Raw genomic sequence first — 18,173 nt, 5'->3', positions numbered from 1 at the left:
GGTTTGTAGCATGGGAAAATATTAAAAATAATTTTATTAGGGCTCCTCTTTAATTCCTCTAGTTATAAGAGGAAGGGAAAGAAAAACATATTTAGGCTTCCAAGATTCTGTTACAATGATCTATATCAGTAAAATAGTTTCAGTCATTTTTGAGGAGACTGTTTTCTGACCTGGTCTATCTCAAAGGGCTGATAATAATCATCAGGACTTATGTAGCCAAACATGTATAAGTACATCACATAAGACATTGCTTTTGAAAATTATTTTCATAATCTGTCCTAGTTTACTTGTGTCTAACACATATCATTAAACCTTTCCTGGTTTATTTATGCTTAGAATAGTTCATTAAGATTCAACAGTCAAGAATCCCACTTCCAATTTTGGAAATAATCTTGCATTCTCTTGGGCATATTTCAAAGAAATCTATGCTTCAGATTCAAAAGCAAAATCTAATTTCAGATCCCACGCTGATAATAATCATGGAGTACAAGTTATGCAAAAGTCTCATCCAGGACCAGAGGTATAAGTGACCATCAGGCCTTATTCATCTTAAATTTTCAAGACTAATAGAGGCACAATTTGGAAGAAGATATGACATTTTCAGCAACTTCCAGAGAAGCAGTGGTCTTCATATTCACTCAAACTTTCAGAAACAAGATCATGCAAGATAACTTTGTCAATAAACTCAGATGCTAAGAGTGACCACTAAATATGATAGCGTCCAATCACCATCATTTGACTTGTGTTCCTCATTAATGTCACTCAGAAACTGCACACTCGGTTGTATTGTCAGAAATATATTTTGAGCCATCATGTCAATGTAACTTTTAGCAGCAATGTTGATAGATCTTCTCCAAGATCTGTCCCAGCTTGGTCTTTTTCATTTTGCATGGATGCCCCCCTCACTACTATAGTAGATTTCATCCATCTTACTAGTGGCCATTCTCTTCTTTTTCCCTCTACCTTTCCCTGAATTATAGTCTTCTTAAGAGAATTGGTAAAATCAGAAACCACTGTTCTTTAGGAAAGCAGTGAAAATCTGGCTTTCCCCCCAGATGTTGATGAAGCTGGCATAGAGTGATTAGTGGGATAAATTATTATTATTAGAGCCTCAATAAAATTCATTTTCTCTTTAATATATTGTGTTTTTATTTTTTTCACTATTCAATGTTGCCCTTCTGGGAAGCTATGTAAGTTAGTTTAATAAATAAAAAGGTGGATTGCACTGGTGATATAAGCCACTCAGTACTATTTTTCTCTTTTGCTATTTCTACCAAAGAAATATCCTGCCCTGTTTCAACTCACTCACCTTCAATGTCTGAAAAGCGTTTTAGTTTGAAAACCTTCTTTATGACTTGCCCAATATCAACTTTTCCTTCTCCTGGAAAATGAATACAGTTAATCAGCAGTTGCTTAAATCCTCGCCCCTTATATAAAATCATACATTGCAATGTCCTACCTGTCAATGAATACTTCAGCTTCAACCATAACAACACAAGAGCACACAATAGATACAAACTCAAAGTTAACCGCACCAAACTTGATTGCAGGAAATACGACTTCAGCAATAGAGTGGTCAATGTCTGGAATACTCTACCCGACTCTGTAGTTTCTTCCCCAAACCCCAAAAAACTTTAACCTTAGACTGTCTACTATTGACCTCACCCTTTCCTAAGAGGTCTGTAGGGGGCGTGCATAAGCGCACCAACGTGCCTACCGTCCCTGTCCTATTGTTTCTCTTATTCTTCTTTTATTTTTCTTATATGTACCCATTTCATGTATTCACAACTATGTATACACTTATACTTATTATCTTGTAAACAATTGGCAAATCAAATAAATAAATAAATAAATAAAATAAGAATAATGAAATTCCCACAGTATTTGAATGGATTGTAAAAATGTCAGAACTGGCAAAACTGACCAAATTGGTCAGAGAACAAACAACAAGAACTTTGGAAAAATGAAAAACTTTATACTGATCTTTTGCTGAAAGAAGAAAAAAATGAATTGATATTTATGGATTGAAAATTAAGAAAATATCCAAAATATATAAGAGAGGAGGGGGACAATAAGAATGTAATTATCTATTTGAAAGAAAGTTGGAAGTCACTTATATGGTTCTTATTTTTTGCACTTTTCTGTTTTTCCATTTTCTCCCAAAGATATGCTTTTCTTTTTGCTACATTATCTTTTAAATTTATTTTTCACATTTCTATCCCACCACAATCCAAAGACTCTTACCAGCCTAGGGGGACTATACAGCAAAAACAGCAAACAACTCTGGACCACAGATTCTTGCCTACAGCCCTCAGATTTTCTGGTGATCCGCCATCCTAGTATTAACTAAGTCCAAACATCTAAAACTTTTCTATGACTCAGAAAGGGTCAATAATGCTGGAATGTGTGTGTGTGTGTGTGTGTGTGTGTTCATGTATATGTATGTGCGTGTATGTGTGTGAGTATGTGTGTGTGTGTGTGTATGTATGTGTGTGTGTGTGTATATATATATATATATATATATATATATATATATATATATATATATGTATATGTATATGTATATGTATATGTATATGTATATGTATATGTATATGTATATGTATATGTATATGTATATGTATATGTATATGTATATGTAGGTCTTGGTGTGTTCGAGTATTTTCCCATGTAAGATTGCTTGCAACCTACATACCTGTACCCATGAAAATCTATGAAAACATATGTATGTATGTATGTATGTATGTATGCATGTATGTATGGCATTTAGCTTTGAAGTTGATGTTATGACCTGTGGCTTCCATGTGTTGGACTAGTGAGGAAGTGTGTTCCAGCTTTTTGACTGCATTTTTGTGTTCATCCAGTCGGGTACTTATTCTTCTATTGGTCTGTCCGATGTATGTGGCAGGGCATGATGCACAGGGGACTTCGTATATGCCTTGGTTTTCCAGGTCAATTTTATCTTTGGGGTTTCTGAGGATGGCTGCTATTTTTCTGTCTGTTTTGAAGGCAGTCTTGATGTGGTGTCTGTGTAGTATCTTACTAATTTTGTCTGTAGTACCTCTTATGTAGGGCAGGACAGTTGTTCCATAGGTCTGTTCATCTTCTGGGTCTCTATTATGTCTCAGTGTGTTTTTGTGGATCAAGCCGGTGATTTTGCTTTTGTGGAAGCCGTTGGCTGTCAGTACTTTAGTCAGGGTGCATAGTTCAGTCTTGATGTGTGTCTTGTCTGCCAGGCGTTTGGTTCTAGTAATTAGTGTTTTAGCCACGGAGTTTATCTGTGCTGGGTGGTGGTGGGATTGGGCGTTGAGGTAGCGGTTAGTGTGTGTTTTCTTCTGGTATACGGTGTGTCCTAGTGTGCCATCTGTTTTTTTGTAGATTAGTACATCTAGGAATGGTAGTTGTTTGTTTGTTTCCGTTTCCATGGTGAACTTGATTTTGGGGGGTGTGCTGTTTAGGTGTGTTAGGAAATTCTTTAGGTTTTCTTTTCCATGGGGCCAAATAACAAATGTGTCATCGATGTATCTTAACCATAGTTTGGGTTTGTGGGTGACATTGGCCAGGGCTCTGGATTCGAATTCTTCCATGAACAGGTTTGCAATGACGGGTGACAGTGGTGATCCCATAGGGGCTCCTTCAATTTGCTTGTATCTTTGTCCTTTGTATATGAAATATATGTTGGTTAAGCAGTGTTCTGCTAGTTCCATGAGGTGTTTAGCTGGTTGGTATTTATTTTTGATGATTTCCAGGGTCTCTTTTATCGGGACTTGAGTGAATAGTGAAACCACGTCGAAGCTTACAAGCAGATCTTCCTGCTCCACATGTAGATCTTTGATCAATTCCAAGAAGTGGTATGAGTTTTGTACATGTGAAGCTGCTGTTTCAGCATGGGGCTGTAGCTGTTTTGCTAAGTGTTTAGCTAGGTTTTGTAGTGGTGCTCTTCTGGAGCTGACTATGGGTCTGAGAGGTATGCCTTCTTTGTGTATTTTTGGGAGGCCGTATAGCGAACTATGAACAGACCTATGGAACAGCTGTCCTGCCCTACATAAGAGGCACTACAGACAAAATTAGTAAGATACTACACAGACACCACATCAAGACTGCCTTCAAAACAGACAGAAAAATAGCAGCCATCCTCAGAAACCCCAAAGATAAAATTGACCTGGAAAACCAAGGCATATACGAAGTCCCCTGTGCATCATGCCCGGCCACATACATTGGACAGACCAATAGAAGAATAAGTACCCACCTGGATGAACACAAAAATGCAGTCAAAAAGCTGGAACACACTTCCTCACTAGTCCAACACATGGAAGCCACAGGTCATAGTATCAACTTCAATGGCACCAAAACCCTAGCCACTATAGAAAACCCCAGCCACAGAATCATCAGAGAAGCCATAGAGATTGAAAAAAGACCAGAAAGCATGAACAGAAGAGATGATTCCACTAGACTGTCAATCATTTGGAAGCCTGCACTCACAAACAAAAAAATCTCCACACCACAAGCCAGGCAAACACCTGGGCACAAACAGATCCCCCTGATACCTCCAGCTCAAACACACCCCAACCAGGCACCCAGATGAAACCTAGCTTCCTAACTAATGATAGCCGTCCATTTACCCGGAGCCAAGCTGCACTAAAGGCCTCCAATAAAGTAACACAATGTTGCCAGCCAATCAAGATACAAAAAGAGCCAAAAAACAGACAGAAGATATTAGAAACACCAATCAAGCAGAACACAGCAAACTCCAAGACCAATAAACACAGACCAAGACTCTCAACCAATCAGGATGAAGAAAAAAACCATTCTGGCACAGCAATAGGCTGCCCCAAATTCAAATCTGAAACCACTGTAAAAGCCTGACTCACAGATGAACACTATACAGAAGCCTGATGATGGCAGATGAGATTCTGCTGAAACGTTGCTACAACTTTAAAAGCACAACTACTATGACGTGGGAAAATACCCGAACAAAGCTGAATGCCATACATGTAAGTACCCGCGAAAACTTAAGAATATATATATATATATGTAGATTTTCACGGGTACAGGTATGTAGGTCTAGGTCTGTTTGGGTCTTTTCCCATGTAAGATTAAGAGTATCTTGGCGATGTTTTGGTGAGGTCCCACTCGGCATCCTCAGGCTGGTGTTTTCGGCTTCATACCAGTGCAAGCAGTGTGTGATCGGAGCTGCCATCTCTCTATAAATGCTGGTGGTGGGGGCTGTTGTGCTGGGCTGGTTGGCTGCACTGCTGCCTCTTGATTGGTTGATGGTGTTGATGTTGGTATAGTGGGCTGTGTGATGGCCTTGTGAGTTTTGTTGTGGAGATATCCTGGATCTTGGATCTTACCCAAGCCGTTACTACACAAGACGCTAATGGAAAAGAGATCAAAACACAAACAACCCAGGAGATTACAACGCAGGACCCAGAATACCACAACAAAAGAACTCAGAAGCCCACCACACAACCCATTACCCAAGCCGTTAAAACACGAGAGGCTAATGGAAAAAAGATCACTACAGAACAAACGACCCAGGAGATTACAGCACAAGATCCAGGATATCTCCACAACAAAACTCCCAAGGCCATCACACAGCACATTATACCAACATCAACACCATCAACCAATCAAGAGGCAGCAGTGCAGCCAACCAGCCCAGCACACCAGCTCCCACCACCAGTATTTATAGAGAGACAGCAGCTCCGATCACACACTGCTTACACTGGCACGAAGCCGAAAGCACCAGCCTGAGGATGGCGAGTGGGACCTCGCTGAAACATCACCAAGATACTCTTAATCTTACACAGGAAAAGACCCGAACACACCTAAACCTACACACATACACACACACACACACATATATATACTTATAGAAAGCTATAAATATGTATATATCCATATAATCACCAACAGATACTTGGGTTACAGAAATCTTTACCTTAAAAGAGACACTTTCTGAAGAGATCAACACTAAGAATCTGAGAAGAGTGCTTCCAGCAGTACTTACTGTCAGCTGCAATCATCTGAATTAGATCCTCGAACTCCTGTGGGTATAAATAAATGCCCATATTCTGGAGGGTGGTTTTGAGGTCCTTCAGAGAAACTTTGTTCTCTTTAATATTGTTGATTGCTTGAATAGTATCTTTCAACACTGAGGGGTAAGACAAAGTCACATTTTTATTTAGGGAATTATCAGTAAATATACCTACTGTTTTCTTTTGGATGAAACACTGCAACCTGAATTCTGTACTTAATCACATTTCATATGATTTGGAATACTTATATAATTCACCACATCCTGATTTGCATGCATAGCAAGTTGGTTTAGAATAAGGGAATTGATAGTACTGAATTTATTAGGAAGGAATGGACCCTTAGAAGACCCACCCCAAAATAATAACTAGTACGATAAGCAAGACAGGAAGAATACTGACATTTTTTTAAAAAAATTTTGGTGTTGGAGAAGCTTCTTGAGATACAAACAAATGGACCATTAAACAAATAAACCCAGAATTTTCTCTTAAGGCATAAATGACCAAGTTCAAATTATCCCACTTTTGACACAGTATGTGAAGATTTAACTCTCTGGAGAAGACCCTAATGCTGGAAAAGATGGAAGGAAAGAGAACAAGAGGGCAGACAGCAGCAGATGGATGGAGTCGGTTATAGTAGTGATACATGCACCATTGGAAGACCTGAAAAAACAGATTAGGGTTTATCTTGGGGAAAATCAGTCTATATGGTTACTAAGATTCAAGATAAGACAGGTTATCAGGTAAAAATTAGGGCTGATCTTCAGATATTAACCAAGACCAGTGTGGTGATTTTTCAAGGGCAGGAAAGTCTGGTGTTAGACTTCTACCTGTCGTCCCCCCCAGCTTCTATTTCCCTCCTATACATTGAAAATAGTGTTTTCCAATTTGTGCTGAACAAATTGAATATAGATATAGATCTGTCATTTCACCATAGGCAAATACATCTACTCTAACTAGCTATGATGCACTATATGCCAACAACATTCATTCCCACTGATCATTGTCATCCATGGCCATTCTGTCCTGAGCTGCCAAACTAACTGTTTGGTTCTGAAGGGACCTTGATTGCTTTTTTGCTATTTCTGAATTCAAGTCTAATGGAATTCAGCAGATTTTTTTTTTAAAAAAACCTTTTTATTGAACTATTATTTTCTTTTTACAAGTTCAATGATGGAGACAGAAGTAGTACTTTCTTCTTCTTTTTTAAAAGAAAAAAAAAACAATGTGAAATTGGCCAGAATTTTGCAGGCTTCATTTTACATCCAAAATGGTAGAAAGGGTGGTAAAAACTGGGATTTTCTTTCCTTTTTAAAGATTCCAGGCCATTGTCAGATGTACCAAATGGTAAGGCATCAGATACAAGAGAGAGTCAACACAGATAGGCCCATATAATGGAAGCACATGTCCTTAAAGACATAGAGAAAGGAAACCAATTATTACTTCTTTTCTAGGCATAATGGGAAAACTAATGAAAATAGAGGCATCTATCAGTTGAGAACCTTGATAAAAAACAGGACACAAAAACAGTACCATGTTTAAAGCCAGCTTCATTTCCAATAGGACTACACAAGAAAGTCAATTTGCTTAAAATTTCAATATGGAAAAACAAAATCTATTAAGTGAAGAGTTCAAGTCCCCCACTTTGTCAACCTAATAGCGACAATTCCAGCTGAATCTGTTGTGACCCGCCAGTGGCTGATGGAGTTGGCAGCAGAGTTGGACAGTAGTGAGGATGTTGGGGAGGAACCTAAGCCAGTCTTGGAGACTGAGGAGGGTTCGGACGAGGGCTCTGCATCGGAGGCAGAGATGGGGCCAGGCAGTCTGGCAGTCATCAGCTGCCTCCAGACTCAGACAGCAGTGATACGGGGGAGCTTATGAAACCGGTTCCCAGTCTGTGCATGTGCAGGGCTACCAGAAGACAAGAACAATTGAGAAAGCAGGGTCGACTCAGTAGTAAGGCCACACCTCTGAGATGATTGGCCCCATGAGACATAAAAGAAAAGTGAATGGGATGTGAGCTTTTGCAGGAAGCAATTAGTTTGTCTGGTCGATTCAAACTTTGAAAAGTTCTGTTTGACTCTATGTCAAATTTGGCCTTGCCCTGCAATTGGCAATTAGTTTTCTGGCAACATTCCAAGTGTGATAATATGGGTGTTTATAAACATTCCCCTGAAAGACTGTTTGTGAAGCCTTGAAGTCTGTGAATGAATGTAATTCACAGCCATTGAAATAAAAGAGGCTTTGCCAGAGCTAAGATTGTGTTCTATGCTTTCTAAGGAAGCCTAGGTCAGAACAGAATCTGATTTTGGAAATTTACAGTACTGCATTAAATAAATCTGCACAAGACACTTTTGTGCATATCTACCAGATGACATTTTAATAAAGAACAGATTGCAGGTAGATGAAGGTAGAGACAGAGCATGTCTAATTTTTGTGAATGTATGTGCGATTGGAATATATGGGAAAGGAAGGGATACTGCCTCGGAAACCACCAGACTAGAGAGGCAGGAGGAGCACTTCCATGGGACGAAGGGAGTTTCAAGTAAAGCAGAGACTGAGTAGGGGAAAATGTTTCAGCTCCATCCACATCAGACATACAAGACATGAGAGGAGGAGATCAGAAGATTCCTGAAGCTGGGTCTGTTTGCCAGTCAACTGGAGCAGATGATTTATAGGACACCTGATATGCTTGTGGGAAATTGTCAGAAGAAGGTAGTGACATACCTACGGTTCATTCTCACTGCCCACAACCTATTTTCTCCTGGGAATTTGGGAGGATGAGCTCTGAAGGGAAGGGCGATACAATGAAATGTGTGGCTGACCTTGGGAAATGAGGGGAAGAGATGCTCCCTGAGAAACAAACAGACAAGAAAAGCAGGCCCTCCCAGTGGCTTAGCAGTCAAAAAAAAGAAACCTAGGACGATCCACCATAATGGATCAAGCAATTAAAAGGGATGGTGGGAAATTTGTACTTTTAAGACTTGCAAAATCGAATACAAAATAAACTGATTCTGATTAATAGGATCTTGCAGGTCCCAAAATGAAAACTGGAGTTTTTTGCCTTTCTTGTTTGATTATTTCTTAGGTAGCATCTCTTCCCCCCACCCTCTTATTTGAAACACACTTTCAATATAGATCTGTCTTACCCTGGGACTCCTTTCCCTTAAGTACTCAAATAGGCAAGCCATTTAATATAAGATTATCCTGCAAGCCCATTAATGCATCTTTCCATACACTGACACACTCCTTCCCCAAATAAAAGTTATCCTCTTTTCAAGATAATTTGCATTGTTAACACATCCATCTTACAATAAGTTGCCTCTTGTCTATCACTCTTCATGCATGTGCATTACAATAACTGATAAGAATAAGATCCTCAAAAGAAAAACTGGGAGATATTGCAGGAAGGCAATATCGGTATCCACTCTTTTGGGCTTCTAACTTCTTAATCACCAATTTTCATCCCTGCCTTACTAGGAATTAGTTTAATGAACAACCTGCCTGCCATTCATGAAACAGGAAAAAAAATGAAGTATTTCTTGCAGCTCCCTTATCTTAGGCCAAGCATTGATAAATTTGTATATCATTATATTTGTCCGGTGGAAAAACATTTTCCCGCTGAGGGTCAGCAGCAACAGAAAATTATGTGTTTATGTATATATCAAAAGTAGATATTAAAAAACTTGAGAAGGCTAAAATATATCCTGTCCTCCATGACAGAGTAGCAATAACCCTTTTACCCCAGCAAATCCATAACTTCAAGAAGACTTGGAGACGGTTGTTAAGATGACAAGAGGTGGCTTCAGAAGACTTTCATACATATGCAGAAAAACTGGACCTCTTTTCATTCCATATTGTTTGAGAAATCAACATTGCTAGTAAAATGGCTTAGTATTTTATGACTGATGACTTTCTGGCTGTCATTAATTACACTTGTGTACTTTTTAACAAGCTTAGATGCAAAGGACATCAACAACTAGATATGGAATTAGTATGCAATCATACAAGGAGAAAGCAAATTATACTGTATATCTGAAGAAATCTCTTTATATATTTTATTTATATTATATATTATTGAGATATCTCTCTCTCACACATCTAAATATTAAAGGATTCAGTACAAATACAGAATTGATATTCCTTAAATGAATGAGTAATATTATTTTCAGCTGTTGGCATCAACTTCAATTTGAGGTAATTAATAGAATATCCTGCTAGTTTGCTAAATATCATTTATATCAATACTGGAATAGTAGTGTGAGGTTTGGAAATATATAGAAGAATATCAGAAAACTATCACCTGCAAACAGAACCAGTTAATGTTCAACTAAATTACATATTATTCTATAAATCTTCCCATGTTGTCTAATAATACAAGCCAAGGGTTCCATGCAAACATTAAAAGCAAGACTGAAGTAGACATCCTTGTCTAATTCCACTAAATAACGAGGAAGTAGTAGAAAATATGCCACTCACCATTAGTTTAGATGTGGGAAACTCATAACATTTTGATCTGTTTTATGAATTTTAAATTAAATCAAAACTTATTTAATACAGCAAATATGTACTGCCTGTATGTTTTTTTCAAAGGGTGTCTAACAACAAGGTTACAAATTGGTCTTCATTTTTATACAAGGCTGTTACATCTACAATTAACCTATTGTTTGTTGTTTGTCTAGTTTTTACAAACCCTTCTCGATCATTTTTTAATAACAATAGTACTTGCTATACACATTTGCTATCACTGCTCCTAAGAGCTTTGTATCAACATTAGTCTGTAAAATTGGATCATAATTAGCACATTGGATATGATCTTTATCTGATTTTTGTATAACTGTATTATAAGCTTGATTAAATACCTCTGGGGATGTTCCCTGATCAAGTATCATCATACAATTGCAGGGCATACACACAATGTAAGGTCCACACAGTGTAGGAAATTTATTAAAATGATTGTGTAGGAAGGCTGAAGGCCTCAGCTACATCTTCATCCCTCTCTTTCTCAAAGATCAGTCTAACTTACCTGACAGTTCTTTAAATTGGGGATTGCGGGTAAGAATTTCAATGAAGTCTTTCACAATTATCTTTCCTTTACCTGCAAGCCAAGAGTAAGATAGATGATAGACTGATAGGCAGGTAGACAGATGATACCTCCATAAATAGAGGTAAATAAAGGGCAAAGAGAAGGGAGGCCAATGGAAGAAATATAGGTCTTCTATAGCGGAGATCTCTAATATTTAATTTAGGAGAAAAGACTTTCCTTGGACCATAATGGAAGAAGATACTTTGCCAATGCAGTAATAAACCAGACAAATCAGAAAGCCAACGAATGTTTCTTTGTGGCATTTTTCAGTGTCTGCAGATTTTAGAAGGGCACCACATACCAAAGAAAAATCTTTATCATATTAATCTCCGCAAGCACTACTAGATTTTTTCCCTCCAACATCCTAAAAACTAAATATTTGGGTATGATTAGCCTGCTTAATCTTAAGTATTTTGATGGGCTTTGTTGTCTTTTACTATAAGGAATCAGGGGAAGAGGAGAAGTGAATGGGAGAACAGGAACTGATTTAGTATTTTTACCATGGCAGTTGATTCTTGGAAATAAGAACTGATATTGAGCACACAATGTTGTAGAAAAGTTGGTAGTGCAAGAAAACCATACATTCATTGGGCTTTGGTTTTACCTATAAAAAGGACTACCCTTCAGGAAGGAAGAAGTTCCCAACACATGTGAACTTTTGAAGCATTTATCCCCCCAAAAAAATAATAATATGGGGGAAATAACAAGTCCCACCCTCTAAATTTTTAACAATGTAACATAAAAGCTGTAATCATTATTATTAAGAATGAGTTGAGGGCTTCATGCTTGGGATGCCAACTTTTGGGATTATAGAAGCACTATATCATTGTCACCTCAGAATCTTGTATAGAACAAAAGTTCTTTGTTACAGATAGTCTTTGTTTAATGACTGCCCCATTTAATATCTGTACAAAGTTTACAATGGTAGTAAAAAAGTAACTTCATGATCAGTCCTTGCACTGACAATTGTCACAGTGTCCTTGTAGTCATATAATTAAAATTTGAACATTTTGCAACCATGGGATATTTAAGACCATTGCTGTGTCCCAAAATCATGTGGTCGCCATTTTGTGCACTTCATAGTCTGTTTCCAACAAACAAAAACAACAGAGAAGCCAGCAATAAAATCACACATGAGGTCTCGCCTAATGAGCATGGCAGAAGTGACACCATTGCAATCATATGATGTCCTGCTGAATTATCTTAGTGATGGAGTTGCCAGTCCCAACTATGGTAGTTAAGCTAGGACTATCTGTATAATGTCTGCTAGGTTCTAGTGACATGGATGAAAAATACTTTATTTTGTACTAACCGTCAATAGCAACCTGTTTTAGGGCTTCTTCTAATTCATTTTCATGCAGCTGGATACCCATATTTCTAATAAAGAAAGGAAGGTCATGCAGAACCATCTTGTCTTCTTCTATCTTGTCAAGGGCTTGAATGGTACGTTTCAAAACTGCAAAATTGCAAACATGTCCAATTCTTGTCATTAAATGCTATTTATGCTGCCACCAAAGATGCAGAATGAAAATTGAAGAGGACATGAACAATTAATTAAAAAAAAAAAACTTTCAGTTTTGCTCACTAAGAGTCAGAGGAACAATTGTTTTTGGTGAGGCGAGTCATTTTGCAGTTTATGTTGTCCCAGATCTATCAAGATGTACAATTCAGTTGCTACATTCTGTCTTAGCTGAAATGTGAGTTTCCAGGTCAGCCGTTTCTCATCCTAAGAAAATATTATTATTTTTTCCCCTTCTCTGAAGGAGGATCCTTTGTAGAAATTCCACTCTGATAGTGGCACCCTACACTGAAGGTAGACGATGGGGTAAGAGAAAAGACCCCACTGCTGTGCTGTCTGTCCCTGAGGTTTTCAGTCTTTATTTAATTCTTACTAATTTAACTGTTTTATATTTATCTTTTTTTCATTTTGTAAGTCACCCAGAGCTGTTTCAACAGTGGGGTGGCATTTAAATTTAATAAATAAATACATAAATTTCTGCAAACATTCTCTTTTTTTTTTTCATTTTTGGCAGCTGCTACTACTGCCTATCTCCATGCCTGCTTTGGAATGAGGGTACAAAAATATAACTTTAAAAATTAATCTGATAAAAAAACCATGAGAGACAAAGAGAGGAAATGGCTGTTACTAATGACAATTGCCATTGAGAAATTGTTGAAAAATCTCCCAGTAGAAATGTGGGTTAAAACATTGTGCCCTAACAATTTGTGGAATTTTAAGAGTCCTTTCAATAAGTGAGAAGTTTTGCATTTTCTTGATGCTTGATCTAAAAATACCTATTTTCCCTGGAAATTCTTTTCTTTTCTCATGTTAGAATTCTAATGTGATGGGAAGTTCTAACTCTTGGAGCTGAAACATATAACTCTTCTCATTTTTAAGATCAAGAGCATTTAAATTATTTGATGACAAGTCAGTGTGGATTGAAAAAGTCAAGAGGCTTGCAACTGTTCACTTATCGCTCCTCATCTTTATGGGTGTCACATGGAGTACTTAAAAAGAGGCAAGGTTTCAATCACATGGTCATAGCCACTGTCTTGACTTTTGTGACCCTGCCTTGTGGATGCACCATAGCAGGATAAAACTCTACCTGGCTTTCTTTTGGGTTTAAGCTAGTACAAACATTGAGACTGAAATGAAAATCTACCATATCCCTTCCCGGCTTGAAAACAGTATTTTGGTTTACTCACTTGCAAATTCACTCAAGAAATACATTTTCTCCATTAAGGATATGAAGCTGTTGAAATTTACTGTCCCGTCTTCTGCAATGGCAATATGCAAACATGTTACAAGTATTCATTTACTGGGATTTATACATAATACAGTTGATCCCTTAGAGAAGGTTGAAGCAAATGTGGGCCTTCAAGTGGTTATTAGATTCTAAACTGTATCAATCTAAGCCAATATGAAAACAAGTCATAAACTTTGGGAACTGCAGTCCAATGTTATTTGGAGAAGTACAATTTCCTAATTCTATATTGGTCAAGGGTATTCATAGCCACATGCAAAAGTTTACGTCCACTCTCCATCTTGAAAAATTATATGTATTAATGAATCTAGAAATAAACTGATATAGCCTCTATATGGTACAATGTTAAGTGTAACATTGTTGTGCAAATTTGACTGCACCTTACCCTATAAGAGCAGTTGTTTACTGAGTCAAAATAAGAAAAGAGTGTTCACCTTCCTGCTTAATATTTATAACAACTCCTTTTGCAGAAATGATAGCTTCCAAGTAATTTTCTGTAGTTCTTCTGTTCTTTCTTTCAATTGTTTCCCACTCTTCCTTGTGGAACTTTTCTAGCTAAGAAATATTTTTATGTCTCCATGCATGGTCATATTTGAGGTCTCCCTATATCTCCATAATATGCAATTTTAGGAACTGAAAAGATCCTACATAAACCATTATTTTTTTTCCTGTAAGTATTTCATGATTGATTTGGACAAATCGTTGTTTTGCTGAAATACCCAGTTTCTTTCTACCTTCAGTTTCTTCAGCAACAGTAAACATTAGCTTCTAGGATGTGTTGATATTTGTTGAATCCATTATTATTTTTATGCCTGTATAATATTGGTTGTAGTACTGGCTCTTGACACCTCCAAAGTGTGAAAAAGCCACTTTATACTTTACAGTTGTCAAGATATTCCTTTTCTGCAAATACTTCACCCTTATTTCTCCAAATACATCTTGTGCAATTGTGGTCAAATGGTTCAGTTTTGCTTCATTGTTTGAAAAACATCTTGTCTCAAAACATTTTGAGCTTATCAAGTTTTTCTTTTCCATACCTTATACAATGGTTTTTGCAATCAGGTTGGCAAAAAAGTTTCCTTCTAATAACTCTCTGATGCACATTATTATCATATATACCAATATTATATAGCAATATTATATTATGAAGCTATGGATATCCCCTCAGTATCACATACATTTTTCAGTGAGTCATTTGCAATGAACTTTGGGTCTTGCTTCACAGATATGACAGTGTGGAGATGAAATTCTAGCAAAAATTTTATTGGTCATTCAGATGGAACATTTTCATCAATCGTTTCTTGTTACTTCAATTTCTTAACATTATGATGATGATTATTATTGCTAGCTGGAAGTTTGTAGATAATTTTTTAAGCTTTATTCTTATTTCAAATGAAGTGTGCATTATCTTTATTATCAAATGCTCAGAAATTGCCATGGTAATTGGAAATAGATTGAACAACAATCACAGACTAAAACAATAGATTGAATAGAGCACTGGTTTTTCTGTGGAGTGGCTTCAACTGCCTAAATATAGGCCTATTTGGGGTGTGTGTGTCATATTTACACCTTTGCAGCAGGGGTGGGATTCATCCAGTGTTACTACTGGTTCAGTGAGAGTGCATTTTGCGTGTGTGCACTTGCTTCACGGGTGCATGCTCTTGATGTGCACTGTGCATGCGTGTATAGCATTTGCAAAAAACCATCAGCTGTACCACCCGGACAGCTAATAAGTGCTGCGCATGGGTGCGCAGCATTTGAAAATCCTCTTCTTTTCTGCTTTTTCAATCTCAGCTGTGCTGCACAAAGCAGCTGAGGTTGAAAAAGCAGGAAATAAAGGACAGCCAAGAGCCAGGGGAGGCGGGTGGGTCAAACAGATGACCAAAAGGTCATCTCAACAAACCGGTTCAGTGTCTGCTGCTCTTCAGAGCTACTGGTTCTATAGAACTGGGCCAAACCGGTAGCATCCCACCCCTACTTTGTAGTAAAAAAGGTAGTACTGAATTAACTTGTTATTATGGTATGGTATGGTTCCAATGCTAGAAGAGTAGCTTCTTTAGTTAAAAATACAGCCATTTTTACAAATTCACACAAAAGCCACGATTATTCCTGCTTCCGTAGATTGAACATAATATGTCAGAAACTTCAAAGAAGCCACTTGTTGAAATTTGTCTAACTGAACATTTTTCTCAATAAATCTGGTTAAAGAATCCATGCTTAATTTCCTGTCAATAAATGTGATAGTAAAGCAGTAATAATTGGATCTCTATTGGAGTAGCCACCAATGCTGACAAAAACTTATTAATTCTTCCACAAAATAGAAAAAATGTATAATTAAGATGTACTGGAATTAAAAGCCCTTCCTTTTGGCTAGAATAATTTTGGACCTGACGGTTCCATTTCACTGCAATCTTAGTAGATTTATCCAATACTTCACATGGTATAACTTGTAAATTATTCAATTTCTGGGTGGAAAAGTGAACTAAGTAATTAAAGGTCAATTAAGGACATAGAAAAGAACTGTTTACAACATTATTATTAGAATTGGATGCGCATGTAGATACAATGCATACAATGAAAAATCATGTTGATCAGCACATACAGTATAAAACAAAAAGACTGAGGTTATGTGATTTAACAGTTGGATAGTGGCAAATAAAACATGAGAACTTGGTTTATCTTTTATGGAAAGTACTGTAGTACTGTTCAATAATAAGCATAAGGGTTTGCTTGTAGGTCTTGGGCTCTGTTCCTGGCATCTCAATATCTTTGGTTGGTTAGGTGAGGATCATTAGTTTGATATGGTATAAGGCTTCTGGTGGTACTCTTGGGCTTGATCAGAATAAAAGCTAGATAGAAGCACAATCACAAACCTGGTCCATCAACCCACTGGCTAAGATGTAAACCCAAAAGAACCGAAGAGACTAACCTGCCACATCTGCATGCTGCAGCATTTCCTGGAATTCTGTGTCACTCATGCCGATTCCCAGTTTGTTCAGGGTGGAGCATAGATCATGACTTTTGATGCTATCTTCCAGAAGCATTTGGATGACATCAAACATATTCTGTAAGGCTGAAAAAACATGCTAGTTTGGGGCAAAATACATGTTTTATAGAGATGTGTGCTGAAACAATTTGAAGTTTCTGATGTTAACTCTTGTTTCTCATGTTAACTCTTTTATATTGATACTTTCTGTATCTATAGTTGGAAGCAATTGACTATGATGTCATTGTTGCTAACTATTCTTGTTCTTGCTTCTTAAATTACAACAAAAACCTAGTGCACTAAAAAGAAGCAGATTAGACATTCCTCTTCAATTAATATCATCTAGTGGGTTTTGCCCTTTAAATTTAAAAGCAAGAGAACACGTCAACTTCTTTCAGGCTGCCACAATCAATGCTTCATGGGCTATTAGGATGATAAGGCAAAAAGTCATATGGTCTCATTTTTTTTCAGTAGCAGCTGATTTTTATATAACCTACTAAACTTAGGTCAATACAGGAACATAAGTAGCAAAGGCTCATTGGAAACAATGACCTTCTTGCATTAAATTCAAAAATCAGAAACTGATGGCTTTTTCTAGTCCTCTCTCCCCATGTCTGTTCATAGGCCATGATGACAATCTCCAGGACAATTATGGACGCAGATATCTTTATGACTTGCTCCTATCACTTCATATAAAGCAAAAGTAGAATTTACATTTGAATATGTTTTACTCAGCTGATTCTGAATGTGGCCAACTTTTTTTTCTCTGATTGAAAAATACCCTTCAATTTATATACATGTGTTAAGGGCAGCATTTCCCAGCTTTGGCCATCTTAGCATGTGTGGACTTCATGCTAGCTGGGGAATTCTGGGAATTGAAATCATATATCTCAAGGTTGCCAAGGGTGGAAAACACTAGTTATTTTTTTAAAAAAGTATGCTAAAAACTAACTAAGCAAGATACTTTAAACAAGCCAGATTGTTGTTTGGCATGGCAGCCAGTATCAAATCCAAATGTTAGACATCTTTTTGTTCTCTGGCTCATGGTTTGAAAGTAGGAAATTACAGTTTAGAAACCCCTCCTTCCTTCCTCTTTGACAATCTTTCCAATAACCAATACTGTATCTGACATGAAAGAAAAAGCCTCATTCCTAAATGTATGTTTGGCCTCTGGTTCATCCCACTAGGAAGCTGGTTTCAGTGCTGCTTTCTTAGTCTTTCTCTTAAGCATCATAAAAGCTGGTCATTTGCCCCAAGCCTATCAAGAGGGCCAATCCTGTCATGATATGAAGAGTCCA

At 37.3% G+C, this 18,173-nt stretch overlaps 1 protein-coding gene across 1 annotated transcript in view; it reads right to left on the bottom strand.

Annotated features, from left to right (window-relative positions):
• The window catches only part of LOC113422078 (uncharacterized), a 131,558-nt gene that overhangs the window by 99,408 nt on the left and 13,977 nt on the right, over positions 1 to 18,173 (bottom strand). The window contains exons 12-17 of the mRNA XM_087947337.1: positions 16,819 to 16,962; positions 13,831 to 13,902; positions 12,437 to 12,580; positions 11,065 to 11,136; positions 6,014 to 6,157; positions 1,310 to 1,381 (exon numbers count right to left, since the gene is read on the bottom strand). Of these exons, the coding sequence (XP_087803463.1) occupies positions 1,310 to 1,381; positions 6,014 to 6,157; positions 11,065 to 11,136; positions 12,437 to 12,580; positions 13,831 to 13,902; positions 16,819 to 16,962 (648 nt within the window). The remainder of the gene's footprint in view (positions 1 to 1,309; positions 1,382 to 6,013; positions 6,158 to 11,064; positions 11,137 to 12,436; positions 12,581 to 13,830; positions 13,903 to 16,818; positions 16,963 to 18,173) is intronic.

Source organism: Notechis scutatus, chromosome Z (assembly GCF_049901735.1).
Source record: "Notechis scutatus isolate UNSWTSFEM ecotype Mainland chromosome Z, rNotScu1.2, whole genome shotgun sequence".
Lineage (NCBI taxonomy): Eukaryota > Metazoa > Chordata > Lepidosauria > Squamata > Elapidae > Notechis > Notechis scutatus.
This window is presented reverse-complemented; position numbering and strand designations above follow the sequence as displayed.